Below are 18,471 nucleotides of genomic sequence, written 5' to 3'. Positions count from 1 at the left end.
CGGGATAGAGGTGTCCGCACCCCTCCCACCCCTCTACTCGCGCAAACAAGATCACCTTCGAAAACCAACACACGAGTAGTCTTATCAGCACAGTGTCAATTTGAAGAAAGCTGCAAAATGTAATGGATAATGAGTATTGGAAACTTAACCAGCACCACTTTTAGTGAAATCTGGTGACTATTTCTTAGTTCAGTGCCCCTCTCCTTAAAACCGCAAATATCATATGGACTCTGGATTCTAAAAACTTACAGTAAGATTGTACCATCAATTAGTAATGTTTTTTTTCGTTTTAGCAGTCACCGCCGAAAAAGACGATGCTAAAATTATAGAATGTGATAGTAAAATAATAGCTCCAAATACGTACAAGCTATACTCTGTCAGATAAGTACACGTGAATCATGCAAATCTGTAACATAAGGATTTTTGGTGAATAATAGAAACGATCATTAATTTCACGTTTTATCTTGCGAGAAATTTTTTAATGACTGTACACAGCAGGTTGGTCTCGTGATCAACATTAAGAACGCCTTAGCTTAATGCTATTGTCCTTACAGTTATTACTGTAAGTATTACGACCACTTTAACTGTTTTTATTGGTCTTGAGAAGTTTGAAATACCTTGTCTATAGACATTTTTGATGCTATTGTGGCAAAGTCAAGATGCTAACTGAATAATAAATGGTACAAGATCTAGTGAAAATTTATATCCGGGATACCAAATCTTTTTGTCGCTCATGAGTGAGCAGAAGAATCAGCTATGATACTGAACAAGTAACGACATTGTAAGTATGATAATCTGACGTTTTAATAATCTGGTATCACTTACGCACAGACCAAGTCATTCTCAAATCCTTTGACTGCAGCCCTTCAGAAAAATGGATTGCGTTCTGACTGTCCAGCAATTTTCACTCTAGTCACATAAAGCATATGAACAAAATTATCAGTATATTACATATCACATACATGAAGTAAATTCAGTTCAGTCTTGTAACAAAGACACTTATGATTGTAATTTGCTGCATAGGAATATATCCAAATCCACTTAAAATTTAAAATAAAAATACTCCAGTAGGCAAAGCTGGACTTCTGAACTTGGAAAATCGGGATCCACATAACACGTTAGTTATCACTCACTAATGTTAGAAGCACATGTTCTGCTCTTTCTGTGCTGTGATAGAAGTCATAATTTTGTTTAAGTTACCTTTTGCAAATTACAATCTTCGTCTGTTTTCAGATAATAATAAAACAGAAAAAGATTGTGTTTTGCAGAATACAGTATTCTGAAATCCAAATGCAACTGTCATGTATCAGTTTCCTGTCTTACTGAACTTGAGACTACCTTTCGTACTTGAAATGTAGTCTACTTTGTACCCATGCGCCATATGAATATTGGAATGGAAGTCGACAACTAATTACTTTCTTTATTTGTGATGTTTTTACAGATTACATTGAATGTTATTTAATTGCTGTGTGTGACATGAATGATGTTGACGTTTTCTCCTTTGGCAGCACTCATACACTGCTATGGAAGTGATACAACAAGTTCAGCAGGGCATACGTTCCATTAAGCACCTGTCCCAAAAAGAAAAGTCAGTAAACATATTAAACAAAAAGTAAGGTTTTTGCTTAGTCATGTAGCAGTGAAACTAAGACTATGTACAAACTGATGTTACTTACAACCAAATTTAATGCTATTCTCAATATTGTCAATGGTGTCATGTCATACTAGATAGCTTAGAATGTTTTTCTTTAAGTGACACAAAAGATAAAAGGATACAGCTTAAGCTGTTATCAGGTTTTTTAACAGCGAACTTCCAATTTTGCAGTGAATATTGAAACAAGAGAAATTCTTCTTAGCTTCCAGATACTAGTACACATTACTTTTTTCACCATTGTAAATTATTTTACGGTCACTCAAATAATCTTAGTTCCAGTACCTCTTTCTGGCCCACTAGGTCGATCTGAGCAAAACTGCATACATGTACTGCTTCCTGTATTATTATCAACACTCTTGGATCAGGTTGCAGAGGTGATATCGGCAGGTCTTTCAGGGCTAAATGGGCGGCTTTGCACAGCTGAGTTGGGAAACGAGGATGATATGGACTGAGAGAGTGGGAAAGAGAAGGAGGACAGACAGTGAGCGTATAGGTAGTAACGGATGGAGGGAAGGGAAAGAATAAGATGGACAGATGGGGGAAAGGGAGTTGACCTGATAGATTGTTGGATAGAAAATTGGCAGAGTGTGGAGGAGTAAATGGACAGAAAGATGGTTAAGGAGGGAATGGTCAGAGAGACAGGAGAGAGGAGGTGATGGACAATGCATAGTATATGAGCAGGTGAACAGATAGAGTAGGATGTGGTGATCAGTTGGAGAGAGAGAGAGAGAGAGAGAGAGAGGAAAGGAGCAGGAAGAGGAGGAGGAGGAGGAGGAGGAGGAGGAGAAGCAAATAGATAGATGGGAGGTGAAGATCAGTAGAGAGCAGGGTAAGAACAGATGGACAGAGCGAAAGGAAGGAGAAAATTGAGAAAAAGGGGAGCTGGAAAAGGACAGAGAATGAAAGAGGAAGGTTCACACAGATAGGAGTAAGGAGGAGCTGAATACAGAGAGAAGAGGAGAACATGGTCATTGTGGAAGAAATGGATAGAGAGGAGGAGGAGATGGTCGAGGACGAGGTGGGAAAGGAGCTGTGTTCAGTATATGTGACATACACATATAGAAGCGAAACCACGAGCAAGAAGTCTAGTACACATAAGAAAGACTATATTAGTGTGTGTGTGTGTGTTTTAGTCTCCTTTTAAGTCATCAGACCGAGTTCTACCACATTTTATAAACCTACTAATTATAATTTGGCAAGAAATACTGCAGGGTAAGAACCATCTACTTCATGTAGGTGTGCAGTAGGAGTGAAAAGATTTTGTATCCCTTGTCATCTGGGTGGCCATGCAAGACAGGCATGTTATGGGAGTTGCATCAGAACATTTACCATGGTAATATGTGCACGTGGAGATAACTAAGCAAAAGGGATGGAATGATACTGTGAGTGGATGCTGAGATGAAATGAGAATGGGGGGAATGTGGGCAGGAAGTATACATAGTGGTAGGATAAGGAGAAAGACAGAGAGAGGGCTAGGAGAAGAGAAGATAGACAGAGAGGAGAGGAAGAGATGGACAGACAATGAGAGGATGAAAAGATAGAAAGATGGTGAAGGAGGAAGAGATTTTCTGAGGGAGAGGACAGGAGTAGATAGATAATGGAGGAGGAGGGGACGAACAAAGAGAGGGGACAGATATAATGGATGGTGGTTTGGATAGGAGGGGGAGATGACGGAGTCAGTTGGGAATGGAAGAGTGGAGCAGTAGATGGCTAGAGATCTGACAGACAATGAGATGGACAGAGACATGACAGAGGAGGAGAAAGACACAGGGATGGGATGTACGATAAAAACAGAGAAAGGAGGAGGAGAATATTGTCATGGAGGTGGAAGGAGAATATGGACAAAGATAATGGGTGGAGGAGATGGACGGTAGGATGGGGAAGTGGGAGATGCACAGTGAGAGACATGGAGTGGAAGGTGGATAGAGGGAGGTCAGAGGAGGAGATGAACAGGGAAGGGGAACAGGAGGAAATACAAAAGAAAGAGTGGTAGGAGCGGAAGGACAGGGAGAGGAAAGGAGCTGTGTGAAGTACATGTGCTGCACAGGAAGTGGTTAAGAAGCTTGTAGTTGATAAACTTGGAGTTAAAAGAGCTGGAAACAAATGTTAGTTTCACATATTGTGACAGTGTAGAATCCTCCTACAAAACACATTCAGAATAATTATCAGAAACTTCTGTGGAAAAGTGATTAGATGAGAGATAACTAATTCTCTTCTCCCTTATATCCCCAGTGCACACAAGTACCATTCCTATAGTAAAAGAGTACGAAAACTTTTTCGCGCCAACGGTTAAAGATATTTGTCGTGACATGGACGCCACAAGACCCTCTAACTGGAAGATTTCCACGGTCTACGCCCTATCAAAAAACGTAATACTCATTGTAGCAGACTGCGTTGTCTGGGTAATTCGTATTCCTGTCTTCCACCTCTTTCTCCATAGATGGAAGCTCACGTATGGTCAACAGGATTCTAATTAGGTGACCTATCTGGCCACATAAATCTCATTATACCGATCGGATAGTCTTGGAACCACTTTTATATTTAGCAGGCGCAATAGCGTTGTATCTGAACATATAACGTTCTGATGTGTATTAGTACTTGTACGTGATCGAACTAACTCTTCTAATGTATCAGTAATTTATGCACAGTTGCGCTATGAGGTCGACAGCAGACGGAATGGGTGTCCCATTTCATACTACGTAAATATTTACGACCAGCAAATAGCACCACGTATCTATACTTGACCATTCCGGCAATCAATCATCTCAGATGGTTCCAAACAGCATACCGAGCAGCATTGTCGTTCTGTGACACCAGAAACTTTAAATCTCGACCGCAGATCGTGAAGAAGGTGCATTGAGTTGTACTTTCAGCTTGTCTCAACCATTCCTCACACTCTGAACATTTCTAGCTGCACAACTAAAATTAACATTCTGTTTGAACTGATTTACACACGGTTGGTTTAAATACATCAACTGCATGACAGAATAAACGAATGATCTGTTTACAAAATTGTGCCACGTATCAGTAAGTCTATTAAAATATGGTCATATACCCGCAGGAAGTGTGACATTTCTTACATATATCTATCTAAAAAACTATTCTTTTCCTTTATTTTCCAAGTTTCTGAGAGAAACACCTTATCTGAACGCCCTGCATTTTCACATTAACTAGTACCTCGTTAACTTAGTATCTGCACGTATTTTGCAGAGTTTGAGATACTACAAGATACTTTTGCCTGACCTGGAGCAGCGTCTGCTTAGACAGTTTGGTCATCTTGCCCACTGTGATCTCGACCGGTCGCACTGTCGTTGTCATGAAGATGAGTACGCTTCGTCTGAAACGGACGTCGCACTCTGTCCAGCCACAGCTAAAAGCTGACTGCATCAGCTTCTCGCTCTGAAGCACAGAAGAAAACACAGAAAAATGTGTGGTGTTTTTGTTGTCGCTGATGTTGGAGTGATGATTCCGATAGTGGTATAGTGGTAAGGGTGGTTGGTGGTGGTGGTGGTTGTTGTGGTAGTAGCTGTGGTTGTGGTGTGTGTATGTGTGTGTGTGTGTCGCGCTCTCTCTGTCAAGCGACAGACTAAATACAACGTTAATACACTGAGTAGGCCCCTCGCGAGCACGCACCTCCAAGTCTCACAACACGACGTCGCATGTTCTCGACTAATGTCTGAAGTGGTGCTGGAGGGAATTGACGCCATGAATCCTGCAGGGCTGTCCATAAATACGTAGGAGTACGAGGGGGTGAAGATCTCTTCTGAAGATCTCTTCCCAACAGCACGTTGCCAGACATCGCAGATATGCTCAACAATGTTCGTGTCTGAGTAATTTGGTAACCAACAAAAAAGTTTAAACCCGGAAGAGTGTTCCAGGGGCCACTCCTTAGCAATTCTGGACGTGTGGCGGGGGGTTGTATTGTCCTGTTGGAATTGCAAAAATCCGGGAGATTGCACAGAGGACGTGAATGGATGCAGGTGATCATAAAGGATGCTTACGTACGTGTCATCTGTCTGAGTCGTATCTAGACGTATCAGGGGTCCCATATCACTCTTGCTGCACATCATTAGAGAGCCTACATCAGCTTGAAGAGTGCCCTGCTGACATGCAGGAAGCACGGATCATACAGTTGTGTTCATACTCGTACACGTCCGTATGCTCGATACAACTTGAAACCAGATTCGTCCGACCAGGTAACATGTTTCCAGTCATCAACAGTCCACTGTCAGATGTCTTATAGAGGCGTTGCCGACAGCAGTGCTGTATTCTGCCTGTTTACGTATCTCGGTATTTGAATACGCATGGGTAAACCAGTTTCTTTGGTGCTTTTGTGTATTTTACTCATATTTATAGGACTAAAATGCGTAAAAGGTTCAGTTAAGTGCCTGTGCGGCAGCGAGGGTATCTGAAGCCAAATGATAACCGAAAATTTAGCTTTGGGAGTATTGTAATTTCTCTGTATCAGTCCACGTGGATGTACACTTCATATTTTGCGAGGCAAAGACGATTCCTACTTGCCTGCTTCTACAAATCGTAAGCTTTAAATTTTTCATACAGACTGTTTACACGGCCCATTGCATTACAACTACTATGGACACAGTTACCTTTGTCATTCATGGATGTTATTGCAACAACAATCAGACAACGTATATTCTATTAATAAATTGGTACAGATTTCATCGCATTACTGCTATCATCATTCTATATACTCTATTCGTTTGGTGGCGACGGAGGTGAACAGGCGTGTGTGCGATCTGAGGTTAAAGGACTGTCATTTTCTATTTGTACATGGTTCATTCGTTAATCGAGTGCATGTGTCGATTCGTTTGTTATTAGCGAACACTCAAAAGTGGTATTTGGTTTTGAAACGGATACAACCAACAACCACGGCTGGTTACTCGACCAGCTACGCTAGAGTGCTACTGTCACGGCCTCGAAGCACTAGTCGAGTTCCCCGATAAGGGAGGACGTGGCAAATCCGTGACCGCGTGGTCACAGCTGACATACACCACCACAACATGCCGTCTTTCATCTGTCGTCCCTGGCAACACCGTCTCTCCAGACGAAGTAGCTTTAATCGATAGTATACGTGAATCTGTCCTCGATGGCTGCTTTAGTTCTCTAAAACTAGTGACAATCTTCGTAATTTGTTGGCTACGTTCCTATGTTTTGTATTTTCCAGGATTTTACAAATTCTTTGTCTCAAGAATTTATAAATCTCCGTATACATTTTTGCGATAAATAACATCTTTGTCAATTCTTTGGTTGCCATTATGAGCGATTTGAATTATTTCACTGATAAAGGATCTTCCTCAGGTTCTTTAGCAGACTGCAACATGTTCATCGTAGATATGTTCCAAATTACTGCGCACATTCAAAAATGTTTCTTGAGAGTCGTCTCGGTATTGAACAACTGGAGGCTAGGCTACGTGGAGCAGATGGCAAGTGCTTTTTGCAGGTTTTCCTAGACATTAACAGAGCGGCTCCTGATGAGCGACAAAGTACTTTCTTACTTAAACTCCACATGAGGAGATGCGTTTTCGGTACGTCTTAACCATTGAGATACATCGTCCTGTACACGACAAGATTCTCAGGGAGTGCGTCGTCGTTGTTGCAGAAAGGTTCCTATTGTTTGCTTGCGGTGATTTACAATCATTACGTATGAGATAATGTCACGTAAAGAAACCAAAGCATTTATCTAGTTCTTTCCTAATAATGCCAATCCCTCTCTTTATGCACGCTAACTGACAAAACGAGTTACCCCCTAGACAGGAATAGTTTGCAGTTTCGTACACGTACGATCAGCTGCTTTGTCAGTGATTCGAATAACAATGGTCTGCGGTGGCAGGTGTGATATGTCTGCGTAAGAAGAATAAACTAACGATCCAAGTCCAAAAACAATTTTTTTTACTGTTCAATTAACCAAAACAAAGTCTCCAAGTATAACACCAACACAAAACTTCGAATCACAACTACATACAAGAATAATATAGAAAATAACTGAAATAATTTCCTACTAGTCTCCGCCAGAGACTTCTCGGGTATACCAAGCCTAATCCAGAGATCAACGAGAAGATCCACGTGTGCTGACGGTTGATGAACTACCGATGTGCGGCCGAGCGCCGACCTTTATAGCCCTTCGGCGGATGAGTACCTCGTAACTATTTTCCATCACATGGTTTGACGTGTGAAAATAGTTCCGGGATCTGCAGCGATCTCATCCTTATGTTTATGTGGGCCGGTAGTGGCCCCTGGTGGCCGCTGGTGTCTTTGCCGTGTCGTCGTCGTTGTTGTTGTTGTTGTTGTTGTTGTTGTGGCCGTTCATCAGTGTTGCTTGTCGGTGGGACTACGAAGCGGGAAACCCACAGCTGAAGGCTGTCAGTTTGATTGTTGATACTCTAGGCGCCGTAATGTCTGGTGGAGAAGGCCACAGCAGGGTGGACCTGCCGGCAGAGTGCATTGTAGTCACCACCACGTCATTATAATATCAAGCCTAGTAAGATACATAATGGATGATAATGCGTGAGACGGTTAGCGAGCACTGTGGGGGACTACAGAAAATATGAGTGCTCTTGTGAAGCGAGCTACCTGCCCTAGACACAGACTGAAAGGAGCATCGCTGTAGGTGTTCATGGGGATGCCTGAACACATCGTGCAGTTTTCGATTTATTAGGGGGATGAGTGGTGCGGCGCTTAGACGTGACAGTGGCACGTGTTGTGTTGAATGTGACATAGTCTGCAGACGTCGCAACATTTTTAGTAACAAATGTCGGTTCTGCGCCACCTCAGATGGCCATTGCTTGCGAGCGTAACGGCGCCGAAAGAAGAGGAAACATGCCGCCAATATTTTTTGGACATATGCACTGGTGTCATATGTGAGCTCTGAACTGTCTCCACATATTAAGGTACTTCCTTTTTCCCGATCTGTCACCGCTAATCATACGTGGAACACGCCACCTTGGACTTCACTGTGTGTCAACATCCACAATATGAAGTGCATGTCATACCAGCTGTAAGTCAACTTGATAGACAATATAATGGCTGTATGACACATTTCTCAGTGAAATCAGTGCATGCCACAAGGTCCAAGGGGTGTAATGTCCTACTGACAAGGAGTATTCTTGTACAGACAATTTCGTTGTTTGCTTAAATCAATTTTGTAAATACTGAAGTGAAAGTGTATAATTTATCGAAGCAAAAAGTTTCGTTCCACATCCTCCTCTCCTTGTAGGTGATTTACGTCTTGTTTTAGAGAATTTATAGAAGATTTTACTGTACAAAGCACATTGCACGCTACGTACGCTGGAGTGGATCGTTCATATCAGATTCAACTTATTCGCTTATGTCTCGGGTTCTTCGCCGGCACACGTAGCTGGCACAGCCAAATCTTCACCCTCCATTAGAGGTGATGGACTGGAGTCGCGCGCCAACGTCCAAGGGCTTTCCCGTGGTCATTTTCGCTTCGGTTATACCTTTGCTACCTGTAATGGTAGTTCTCTGCAGTGCAGGAATACAATATCCGTTCATTCTGAGGCTTTCTCCTTTTTTGTAGATGTTATTGTCATGTTTGTAAAATTTCCTTGAACAAGCGTGTGTAATAGCTCTTCTCCACAGCAAGAACTTCCGCGTTGACTAATTTCACTGTGTGATCTGTCTCACACGCCGCATGCTTCACCACGGCCGGTTTCTCCACCTGTCCCCTCCCGCAAAACCTCTTATGTTCAGTCATTCCAACGTACACTTTTCCACATGCACCGGGTATTTGGCATATTCCCAATATTGCAAGTGGGCCCCTTCTGTCCTCTGCCGATCGAGACACTCATTGATATTCTTTGTCGGTTTATAAATAGTCTTTAAACCACATTTGCGCTATATAGGACGATTCTGTCCGTCGCTCTTAGAATATATGACAGAAAAGCCATACCCAACATTTCTTTTTCCAACGTGTCAGTTCGCCGAGTCTTTGATTCTGTGACGTTTCTTACGTAACTGGTGGGGTAGCCATTGCTCCTCAGAACGCTTTCGAAGTCTTGCATCTTGCATCTGCGGAGCTGCAGCTTACATATTCATCTCGCCTTCATTATGCTCGTGTTAATCCTGTCCCATTTCTGGCTCTGATAGTGATTTGATAGTTTTTATAGACACCGGTCCACGTGTGTCAGTTCTCGATGCGCGCTGTGTCCAAGGTCCTTTACTAATTGTAAAATCCAAGACTATATTTTAGTCAAAACAATATTCACGACAGCATTGTGTGTGGAATTTGAGCGAACATTCTCGTGATATTAAAAAAAAGGACTTAATCGATACTGAAATAATAATAATTAATTATTGTCAGTGGCATAACTTAATTTTCAGTGATAACTGTCCCTCAGACAACACTCATGGGAGCGATAATGGAGATTTTATCTTTTGTTATCTATGATACTTCTAGAATAATACCTCTTCTTGTTCGAACTGTTGTAATGATCGGTCGCCATTGATGTCTTGTATTATGTTGTTTGGTAATATTTGAAAAATAGAGTTTCTGTGCCATTGAAATCAATACGTGCGTTTGAACTTTTATTTTAATATGAACCTCGTCCTATATAAATGTAAAGTTTTGTGTTAAGCTAGAATGGAGCGCAGCCATTAGCGCCATTGATCTACGGCACGGAGTATCGGTAAAGTGCTAAATAATGAGTGATTAATATGGAGAAATACTTTTAAATGTTAATGCATATAGTTAAGGCACAGAAAAAATTTAATATATACATTATTTGTTGAGAGTGAAACAATGCCTGAACCAGAGTTGATAAGTGACTATCTTAAGTTGGCAGCCATTTTAGTGAAATGTTGCAGCGGCAGTTTTAAATCAAACTTCTAAGGACACAAGAATCTTGACAGTCAACTCTCATGATAATAATTGTGTATTGGTGGCCCAGAACCCACCCATAATAATCATTAAATATGGTGCAAACATGATCTTACGTGATGAAACTTTTCTCTGCTACTGCATTAACACTGTTTTTTTCGTAAGAACTATTAGGAAATACTTTTGACAGGAAAGAATACATTGTTGTTGTGCGCGTGTGGTATTGTGTGTAAAAATAGTTCATTTTGCTTAAGAAAAAATGAAGCCACCTTGAATAATAGTTCGCTAAGAGATCACTTTTGTGAAAATATTCGGTCCCATTTACACTGCTTGAAAGACAACAATGGTACACGTCCTCAGGTGGAGAGTTCTTCAACAGGACCACTATCTTTAGCCGGAAAAAGCTTCGATTATATGAAACCTCATGTTACCCTAATCGTAAGTAATTGGTTTTGTTGTAGTATAATACTGCAATCTTAACGGCACGCCGCATAATGATTATAACATCTAGAAATGTTGGTATTTTTCTACACACATGATATATTTTACGTTGACATGGAAACTCTTCAAGTGTCGTAGGAAGTCACCTTGCTGTTCTTCAGAGTGTCTGCACACAACGAAGGTACCGTCGACGTATCTGTACCACACCTTAGGTTACAACGTGCCAAGCCCACGTGACTAAGTGACCTACCCATGGCGGAGCCTTCCAGCTGTTCCTAGAAGTTGCCATTCCACTTGAAATAGCACGTGGTGAGACATCAATGAAAGAGCTTCATGATGTCTTTGCGAAAATGGAACTAATGTACTCCAGAGAATGAATGAGTGGCACTTAGGTAAACGAAGAAACAAAATCGAAGCTGACCAGGATGTTGTTTAGTCCAAGTTTTAGTTTCTTGACCTTCTCAATAAATATCTCAAATCCCTCATGTATGTGTCATTCTTTCCTACGAGCAGCTGACGCAGAGAGGCAAAGTGTTCAGCAAGTTTATATGTCGGAATGCCAGGGACCCTGACAATCGATCTTAATGGAACATAGATCTTATGGATGTTTGGTACTCCATACAGCCCAGGTGAGAAACTTCTGTGTTGCGCTGATTCCTCTGTATGCCCTTTGAGAGACAAGACGCCTGATTAATAGATTCGGTATTCCGTTCGATCCGCTACATCCTCTCTGTGCTTAGTTTTCTGCACGTCGGATCACAAGGGTTCTGCTCATAATCTTCGGTCTTCATTACGACGGTTGCATTTCCCTTATATATATTCTTGACGGCCTTAAGTGTATTATGAAACATCCCCCTAGAAATATTATGAATGGCTGTGCTAGTGAACTTGTACACTGATTGATTTTCAAATAGATGAGCAAAACTCAACATACTAAAACAGTTTTCTCTTTGCTTATTCTGATCAGCACTAAACTGACACACAATATTTTAGCGCAACGCAATCTGACTTTCAGTAATCCTTACTGAAGGCACTTTTCCGTAATCAGTGCCTTCATTAGTTAGAATCTTTTATTTAGCTGGCGGCATTGGCGCCTGCTGTATTGCAGTAGTTCAAATAACGAAGATTTTTGTGAGGTAAGTGATTCGTGAAAGGTGCAGGTTATTGTTAGTCAGGATCATTCTTTTGTAGCGATTATTGAAAGATTGCGTAGTGCTAAAATATTAATCTGAGTACGTTGGGTTTTGCTGAGCTGTTTGAAAATCAAATAACGTAGACGTTTGCTAGCACAGTCATTCATAATTTTCCTAAAGAGAAGTTTCATAGTGAATCTGTGGTTTTGACAAAACATTTCTGAGTTGGTTTGTTGGCGTACATCTACACATTTTGCAAAGATTGCACCTTGTAATTTAATTTTACGTAACGGAAGTGTGGGGCAATTGTTTGATTTGTTGCAGTTGGTAAAAGCTGTTTCACAAATTACTGAAATGGGACTGCCAGAGTCAAGTACTGCCGTAAATTTTACGTCATTTACTGTAATGTGAATTACGGGATATGCAATATTTTTCTGTTTTACGTCGTGTTCCTCGAGTAAGATGTCTCTAATGTCTTCCATATTTACGTAATTAATAGCCACGGCACCCACGTCGTCAGCTTCATAAGTACCTTTTGTGGCTGCGAACGGTGTGCAATTGCCTACGGTCTCTTTGTTGTCGCACGTCATTACTAGGATTAGGAGACCTAACTTCTACAATTTCGACATGTCGAGAGGCCACTGCCCTGTTTGAATCCCGCCAGTTCTGATTAAATTCTGGTGTGTTGTTAAGATAATATCGTGTGTCGCCTTGTTGGTAGTTTTCATAGATTCTTTCTTGTCAATGACGTGGTGGAGAATTTCTCCCGGAATCTTAACTATGTGGTGGACCGTTGCGTCTGAAGTTATTCTGTCTCCCTTGATAAAAATTGTTTTTGGTTCCAATATTGTCTGTTTCTTTGATTGTCTCTGTCACAGTCACTGCGGCGGAGATGTGGCCTTTCCCTGCAATTGTTATTACTTTGCCAACAGTTAGCATACGGTTGTTGTCTGTTTTGGTCACGATTTGCGTTGTAATAATTGCCTTGTCGTGTCCAGCTATTATTTCTGTCATTGCGGAATTGTGACGATTGTGACCTGTAATTGTTTTGTTCCTGTTTTCGCGTCGCGTGATTGTCAGTGCCAGTTTCCAATTCTTGTAACAGTCCCTGAAAAGCTTTGTGTCGTCTTTGCAATGTCCTGTCAAAATAATATGTCGTAAATGTTCAGGAAATTTGATTAAGCAAATGCGAATAAGTTCTGAGGAACTATATCGGTGTGACAGTTATTGATTATTATGCAATATGTCTTCAAAAGATTAGACAAGACTGGAAAGATCAAATTGTTCGAAGTGTTTCATTATTATGATGCTTTGTTTTACGAGATGTTGAGTAGCTTGAGACCAATATGCTGAGAGGAAGGCATGATAAAATTCTCCTTCACTGTGACAATCGCGAATGATCTAACGCATTCTTACAACAGGTTCATTTTCCAAGTAGCCAAGTATAAATTCTAATCTGTGCTCTAATGACTATTTGCAGAAAAACAATGAGTGAATTCAAGCAGCCACACTTGTGAATGAACGTCGTTGCCAGAATTCTTACATGTTTTGAATTTACGTGTAGTAATAAACAGCTTATAGTCCAAGTCATCATGACGGCGAGTGGCAGATCGGTCATTGTTATGTCGTGTCGGTAGTTCAAACTCAAAATTCGGTGCACCTTGTCAATTTCTTTCATAATTTCCGAAATGCCCCGTGTTATTATTTTGTGGTTTTCCCGTATTTCTATGTCCCTCTTCCCGTATTGGAGCACGAGTGTCCTCTGAAATATGTAATCCTTGTATTAGTTGTGCCAACTGATCTTGTACTTCCAAGATTTCTCTTTTGGGTTGCGTATTAATATGGTACTGATTTTGTTTGAATTTCCTAATTTGTTTCCACTCTTCCGTGTCAGCAACGACTACCGGTCTTGTGTCATTCATATTAGCAACTACCTTCGTAAATAAATTATTTAGCTGATCCGATAGTTCGACTACTTTCTCTGATAGTGAACGGATATCCTCCGTGTCTTTCCGAACCAAGTTTCAAAATATCTACTGCGTCCTTTAAGTTTTCCTGAGTTTTTGCAAGTTGCGTAACCGAATCGGTAGATGCAACTGAGTCAGTTTTAGCTTGCAAGATGTCGTAATTTCCATGAACAATATTTTGCAGTTCCTTTATGGCTGTTTCGTGATTCTGCAATGCATCTTCATGCCGCTAAAAAATAGGTTGAAAATTATGAAAAATTTTTGTTTTTACGTCATTACATACTTTTTGACTATTCGATTCGATTTTAAGTAACTCAGCAGTTAATCCTTTACGTGTTTATTGAAATGTTTCTTTAATTTGTTGAATCTGTTGCTGTGATACTTTTTGATTTTGTTCCATTTGTTGCAAGAATTGCAATAATAATGTATTAGTGTCTGGAACATATCTGTGCCTATGGCAGTGCATTATCACCGGCAGCATTCGTATTCTGCAAAGCAGAAAATGTGTCTTGAGTTAATAGGGAAAAAGGTTATGACGCAAATACTGAATCTACAGTATTTGCAAATTTTTGTCGTGTCATTTCGTATTCCTGAAGTGAGCTCTTGTCGTCCGATCGATCGACAGTGCTTCCCTGTTCACTAATTGTTTCACTGTCTATACCATTATTTGCCACCTGGTCCACTTTCCTATGCACAGTTACCAAATTACTACTTTGATTGTCTGTTAATTCATTACACGGTGGTGTTAACACACTAACACACTACCCTCGTCTTCACAGTCGTTTCTCAGTTTACTTCGGAGCCTCGTGTGACGTTATTCACACGCCATAATTGTCAAAATATTTCACACGATAGCACATAAAAGCACAATTTGAAGAACAAAAATAAGAAAACACATTAACACAGCGCTAAAAATAATATGCGATTAACAGCAAGCGCGGCTGCGAAATACTTGGTGCAAGTCTACATGCATGCCACAACTGTTTTACTGTGCAGCAATGAAAAACTACAACTACAAAGGAAATTCTCTCTACAATTACGCGCTAGCAATAATCAATAACTACACTAATTACTCAAACTACAAGAAAGAATTAGGAGATTCCAGTGAGGTATCCTCGGTTAGGGGTTGACATATGAAACTTCCCCTTATATGAATTATGAGTGACAGTGTTAGTAAACTTCTACATTGCCAGAATGAGATTTTCACTCTGCAGCGGAGGGTGCGCTCATATGAAACTTCCTGGCAGATTAAAACTGTGTGCCCGACCGAGACTCGAACTCGGGATCTTTGCCTTTCGCAGGCAAGTGCTCTACCATCTGAGCTACCGAAGCACGACTCACAACCGGTACTCACAGCTTTACTTCTGCCATTATCAACTTCTACGTTACTTGATCTTCAAACAGCTGAGCAAAGCTCAACGTACTCAAACATTTTTCTCTTTACTTATTGTGATCATCACTAAACTGACACACAATATTTTGGCGCAACGCAATCCGACATTCAATAATCACCACAAAATAATGGCCCCGACTAACAATAAGCTATGCTTTTCGTGAATCACTTACCTCATACAAATCTTCGTTACTCGAACTACTGCAATACAGCGAGCGCCAATACTGCCAGGAAAATAAGGCACTAACTACTGATAGGCATAGTTAGCAAATAAAAGATTTTGATAGAGGACAAACAATGTATTTACCTTAATAATGTTCAAAAATATCAGTTCTTCACATCCATCTTTAAAAATTTCGTTTTTCTGGCTTACACACATCCATATCGTCCGCTTATAGCAACCCCTCAAAACTCTGGCATCTATCTCTCCACATCCACCACTCCTGGCGGCTCACCTCCAACTGCACAACGCTACGCGCTGTTCACAACCAACTGCTCAAGACTACACAAGCGAATATTTCAACAATGAGTCCAACCAGCTGCAGACTGCGCACAGCGCAGTCAGTGATTTTCATACAGAGCGATACGTGGCGTTACCAACATAAAAACCCAAACAGCCTACTTACAATTAAAACTTGCAATTCTGCTTTGTGTTGCAAGCTGATGGTTTTCCTCGGCGCAGTATCCCGGCTCTTTCAGTGCGTATTTTCTCAGCATTGTAACAAATAAATGACCGGGCAGTCCCTTTGCCAACATGAAATTTACCATCGATGCAGAAATGCACCAAGAACTTTCCTTTCTAGATATACTGGTCACGAGGGATGGTGAAAACCTGAGAGACAACTTGTTTGGAAAAAGACACACACACACGCGCACACACACACACACACACACACATACACACACACACACACACACACACACACACACACACACACACACAGACCGATGTGTGCAAAAACCATCAAATCACCAAGCGACGTAGAAAAGGGGAATGATTAACATGCTCGTAACGCAAGCAAGAGAATACTGTATGTGAGCCACGGCACCTTAGACATGAGATGCAACACCTGACAACGTCCTGAGGAGCAGGAATCAATCCACCAGTTATATAACAAGTGTCACAGAATCAAAGACTCGGTGAAATAAAGGAAACGTATTTCACTACATTGATTCAGCCGTTTCTTTGAAGTAATTCTTCATCTACTTTCTGTACAGCGTATAACACAAGCGAAGTTTGTACATTAGAAATGATATGGCTAGTAGGTTAACCATTTCCTATAAGAACTTAGATATACTGCAATCAGTTTGCGTCTGGAGAGTTGCATTACATGTCAAAGGGGCTCAAGACAACACTGGACACAGTAGGTTACAGTACTATTGTTGCCAGTAAATAAGTGGCTTACCTGACCAGTTACGATGTGTCCAAACATGCAGTACATTCCTGTTTCATACAGAACGGGAGGAATTGCTAAAAGTGCTTTCAAAGCTTTCGTAATGTTTCCATCTCTCTGCAGCAGCTGTCGGGGTGATAATTGTCACACTATTATTCAGTAACAGACATAATTATCTAAAAATTAATTAAATAATTTAATTTTAAAGTTTCTTAAATTAATTAAAAAAATTATAATATTTTTTTAGGATAAGTTATGCACAGGTGTTGCCCCTAGTAATGACAACTTATCAGTGTTATATGTGCATTACATTTTTAAAGTGTTGGAGGTTTTAGTGGGTATGTATACCCAGTTTACGATCTCTCATTTCTATCACTACTGCGTCGCAGCGCCACCTCCTGAGGCGATCCTGTATTAGGCTTCAGTACTGACACAAGACGCTGTGCCGCATTATGCTTACTACCTGAGGCCCCAACTTACTCTGTTACTCGCCCCTTCGAAAGGGGACGCGTTATGCAGATCTTGGGGCCTCTGCGTCCATCTAGAATAGGTAATGATTTTACTATTTTATATTTTTAGTTTCTATTGTGTTTAACGAAGGTGATGTTGGCCTGATGTTTTCGACGATGCCCTTTGGCTACACTGACTAAAGGATTCTTCTTAAGGTATTTGCTCTTTCAATAGGTGATCTGTTTATACATGCTTATAGGTTATCCAACTCTGCACAACGCGATCTCGATTCTTAAATAGTTGTATTTGTTCTCTGTTTTCTATGTAGCTAACCTGAAGATGCCTAAATAAGGCGAAACGCATCGTTGAAAAATATAAAAAAAATAAAATTCCAACCAAGATTGTTTTTAACCAATACTAATAATAAAATGCGTCTACTATCACTTCAGTAATGTCTACAATTTGTCAAAGCACTTTCCAAACCACAGATTTATGATCATGCCTTCTGCTACCTATACAAGGATCTTCATTGTGATGTCAACATCTTAGCAACGCGTATCTCTGGCAGGTCAGAGGGCGTTCTTACTTGAAATATGTGAAGCTGTGGTACAGCATATACGTAAGTACAGAATAATATATATGCAGCTTTGTTGGTACTAGAAAATACGTGTGAACTAATTTCGGTTGTTTATAATATCACATTGAAGTAACTTCCAAATTTTGCCATAGTATACACTGATAAGCGAAACCATTATGACCACCTGCTTAATACATTGATTGTCGGTCTTTGGACAGTTTGGATCCGACAGTTCGTTGGCAGGTTTGTGAAGATATATGGCATCAGAAGTCTAAGCACAGGTCATTATTTCGCGAAAATAGCAGGCTGCTGATTTGCGTACGCGGTATTGACGCCAGATAATGTCCCAGATGTGTTCCACAGGATTTACGTCAAGTGAATTTAGTCACCGAGACATCAACGTGAGTTCACGATAATGCTTCTCAAACCACTGTACCATGGTCTGGCTCCGAGACATGAGCAGTCATACTGCTGAAAGATGACATATCCGTCGGGAAAGGCATCAAGCATCAAGAGATTCAGGTGGTCTGCAGCTGTCAGCTTCTTTTCGATTACCACCACAGCTCCCATGCAAGCTCAGGAGACCGTCTCCCTTGCTTTAACACTGC

General features: G+C 40.8%; 1 protein-coding gene across 1 annotated transcript in view; it reads right to left on the bottom strand.

Annotated features, from left to right (window-relative positions):
- Positions 1-1,511: 1,511 nt before the first annotated feature.
- The window catches only part of LOC126356569 (odorant receptor 43a-like), a 44,354-nt gene continuing 27,394 nt past the window's right edge, over positions 1,512-18,471 (bottom strand). Inside the window, exons 5-7 of the mRNA XM_050007385.1 lie at positions 16,849-16,962; positions 4,898-5,053; positions 1,512-1,571 (exon numbers count right to left, since the gene is read on the bottom strand). Coding sequence (XP_049863342.1) covers positions 1,512-1,571; positions 4,898-5,053; positions 16,849-16,962 — 330 coding nt within the window. The remainder of the gene's footprint in view (positions 1,572-4,897; positions 5,054-16,848; positions 16,963-18,471) is intronic.

The sequence above is a fragment of the Schistocerca gregaria genome, chromosome 1, assembly GCF_023897955.1.
Source record: "Schistocerca gregaria isolate iqSchGreg1 chromosome 1, iqSchGreg1.2, whole genome shotgun sequence".
Lineage (NCBI taxonomy): Eukaryota > Metazoa > Arthropoda > Insecta > Orthoptera > Acrididae > Schistocerca > Schistocerca gregaria.
The sequence above is the reverse complement of the archived record's forward strand: the minus strand, read 5'-3'. Positions and strand labels throughout refer to the sequence as shown.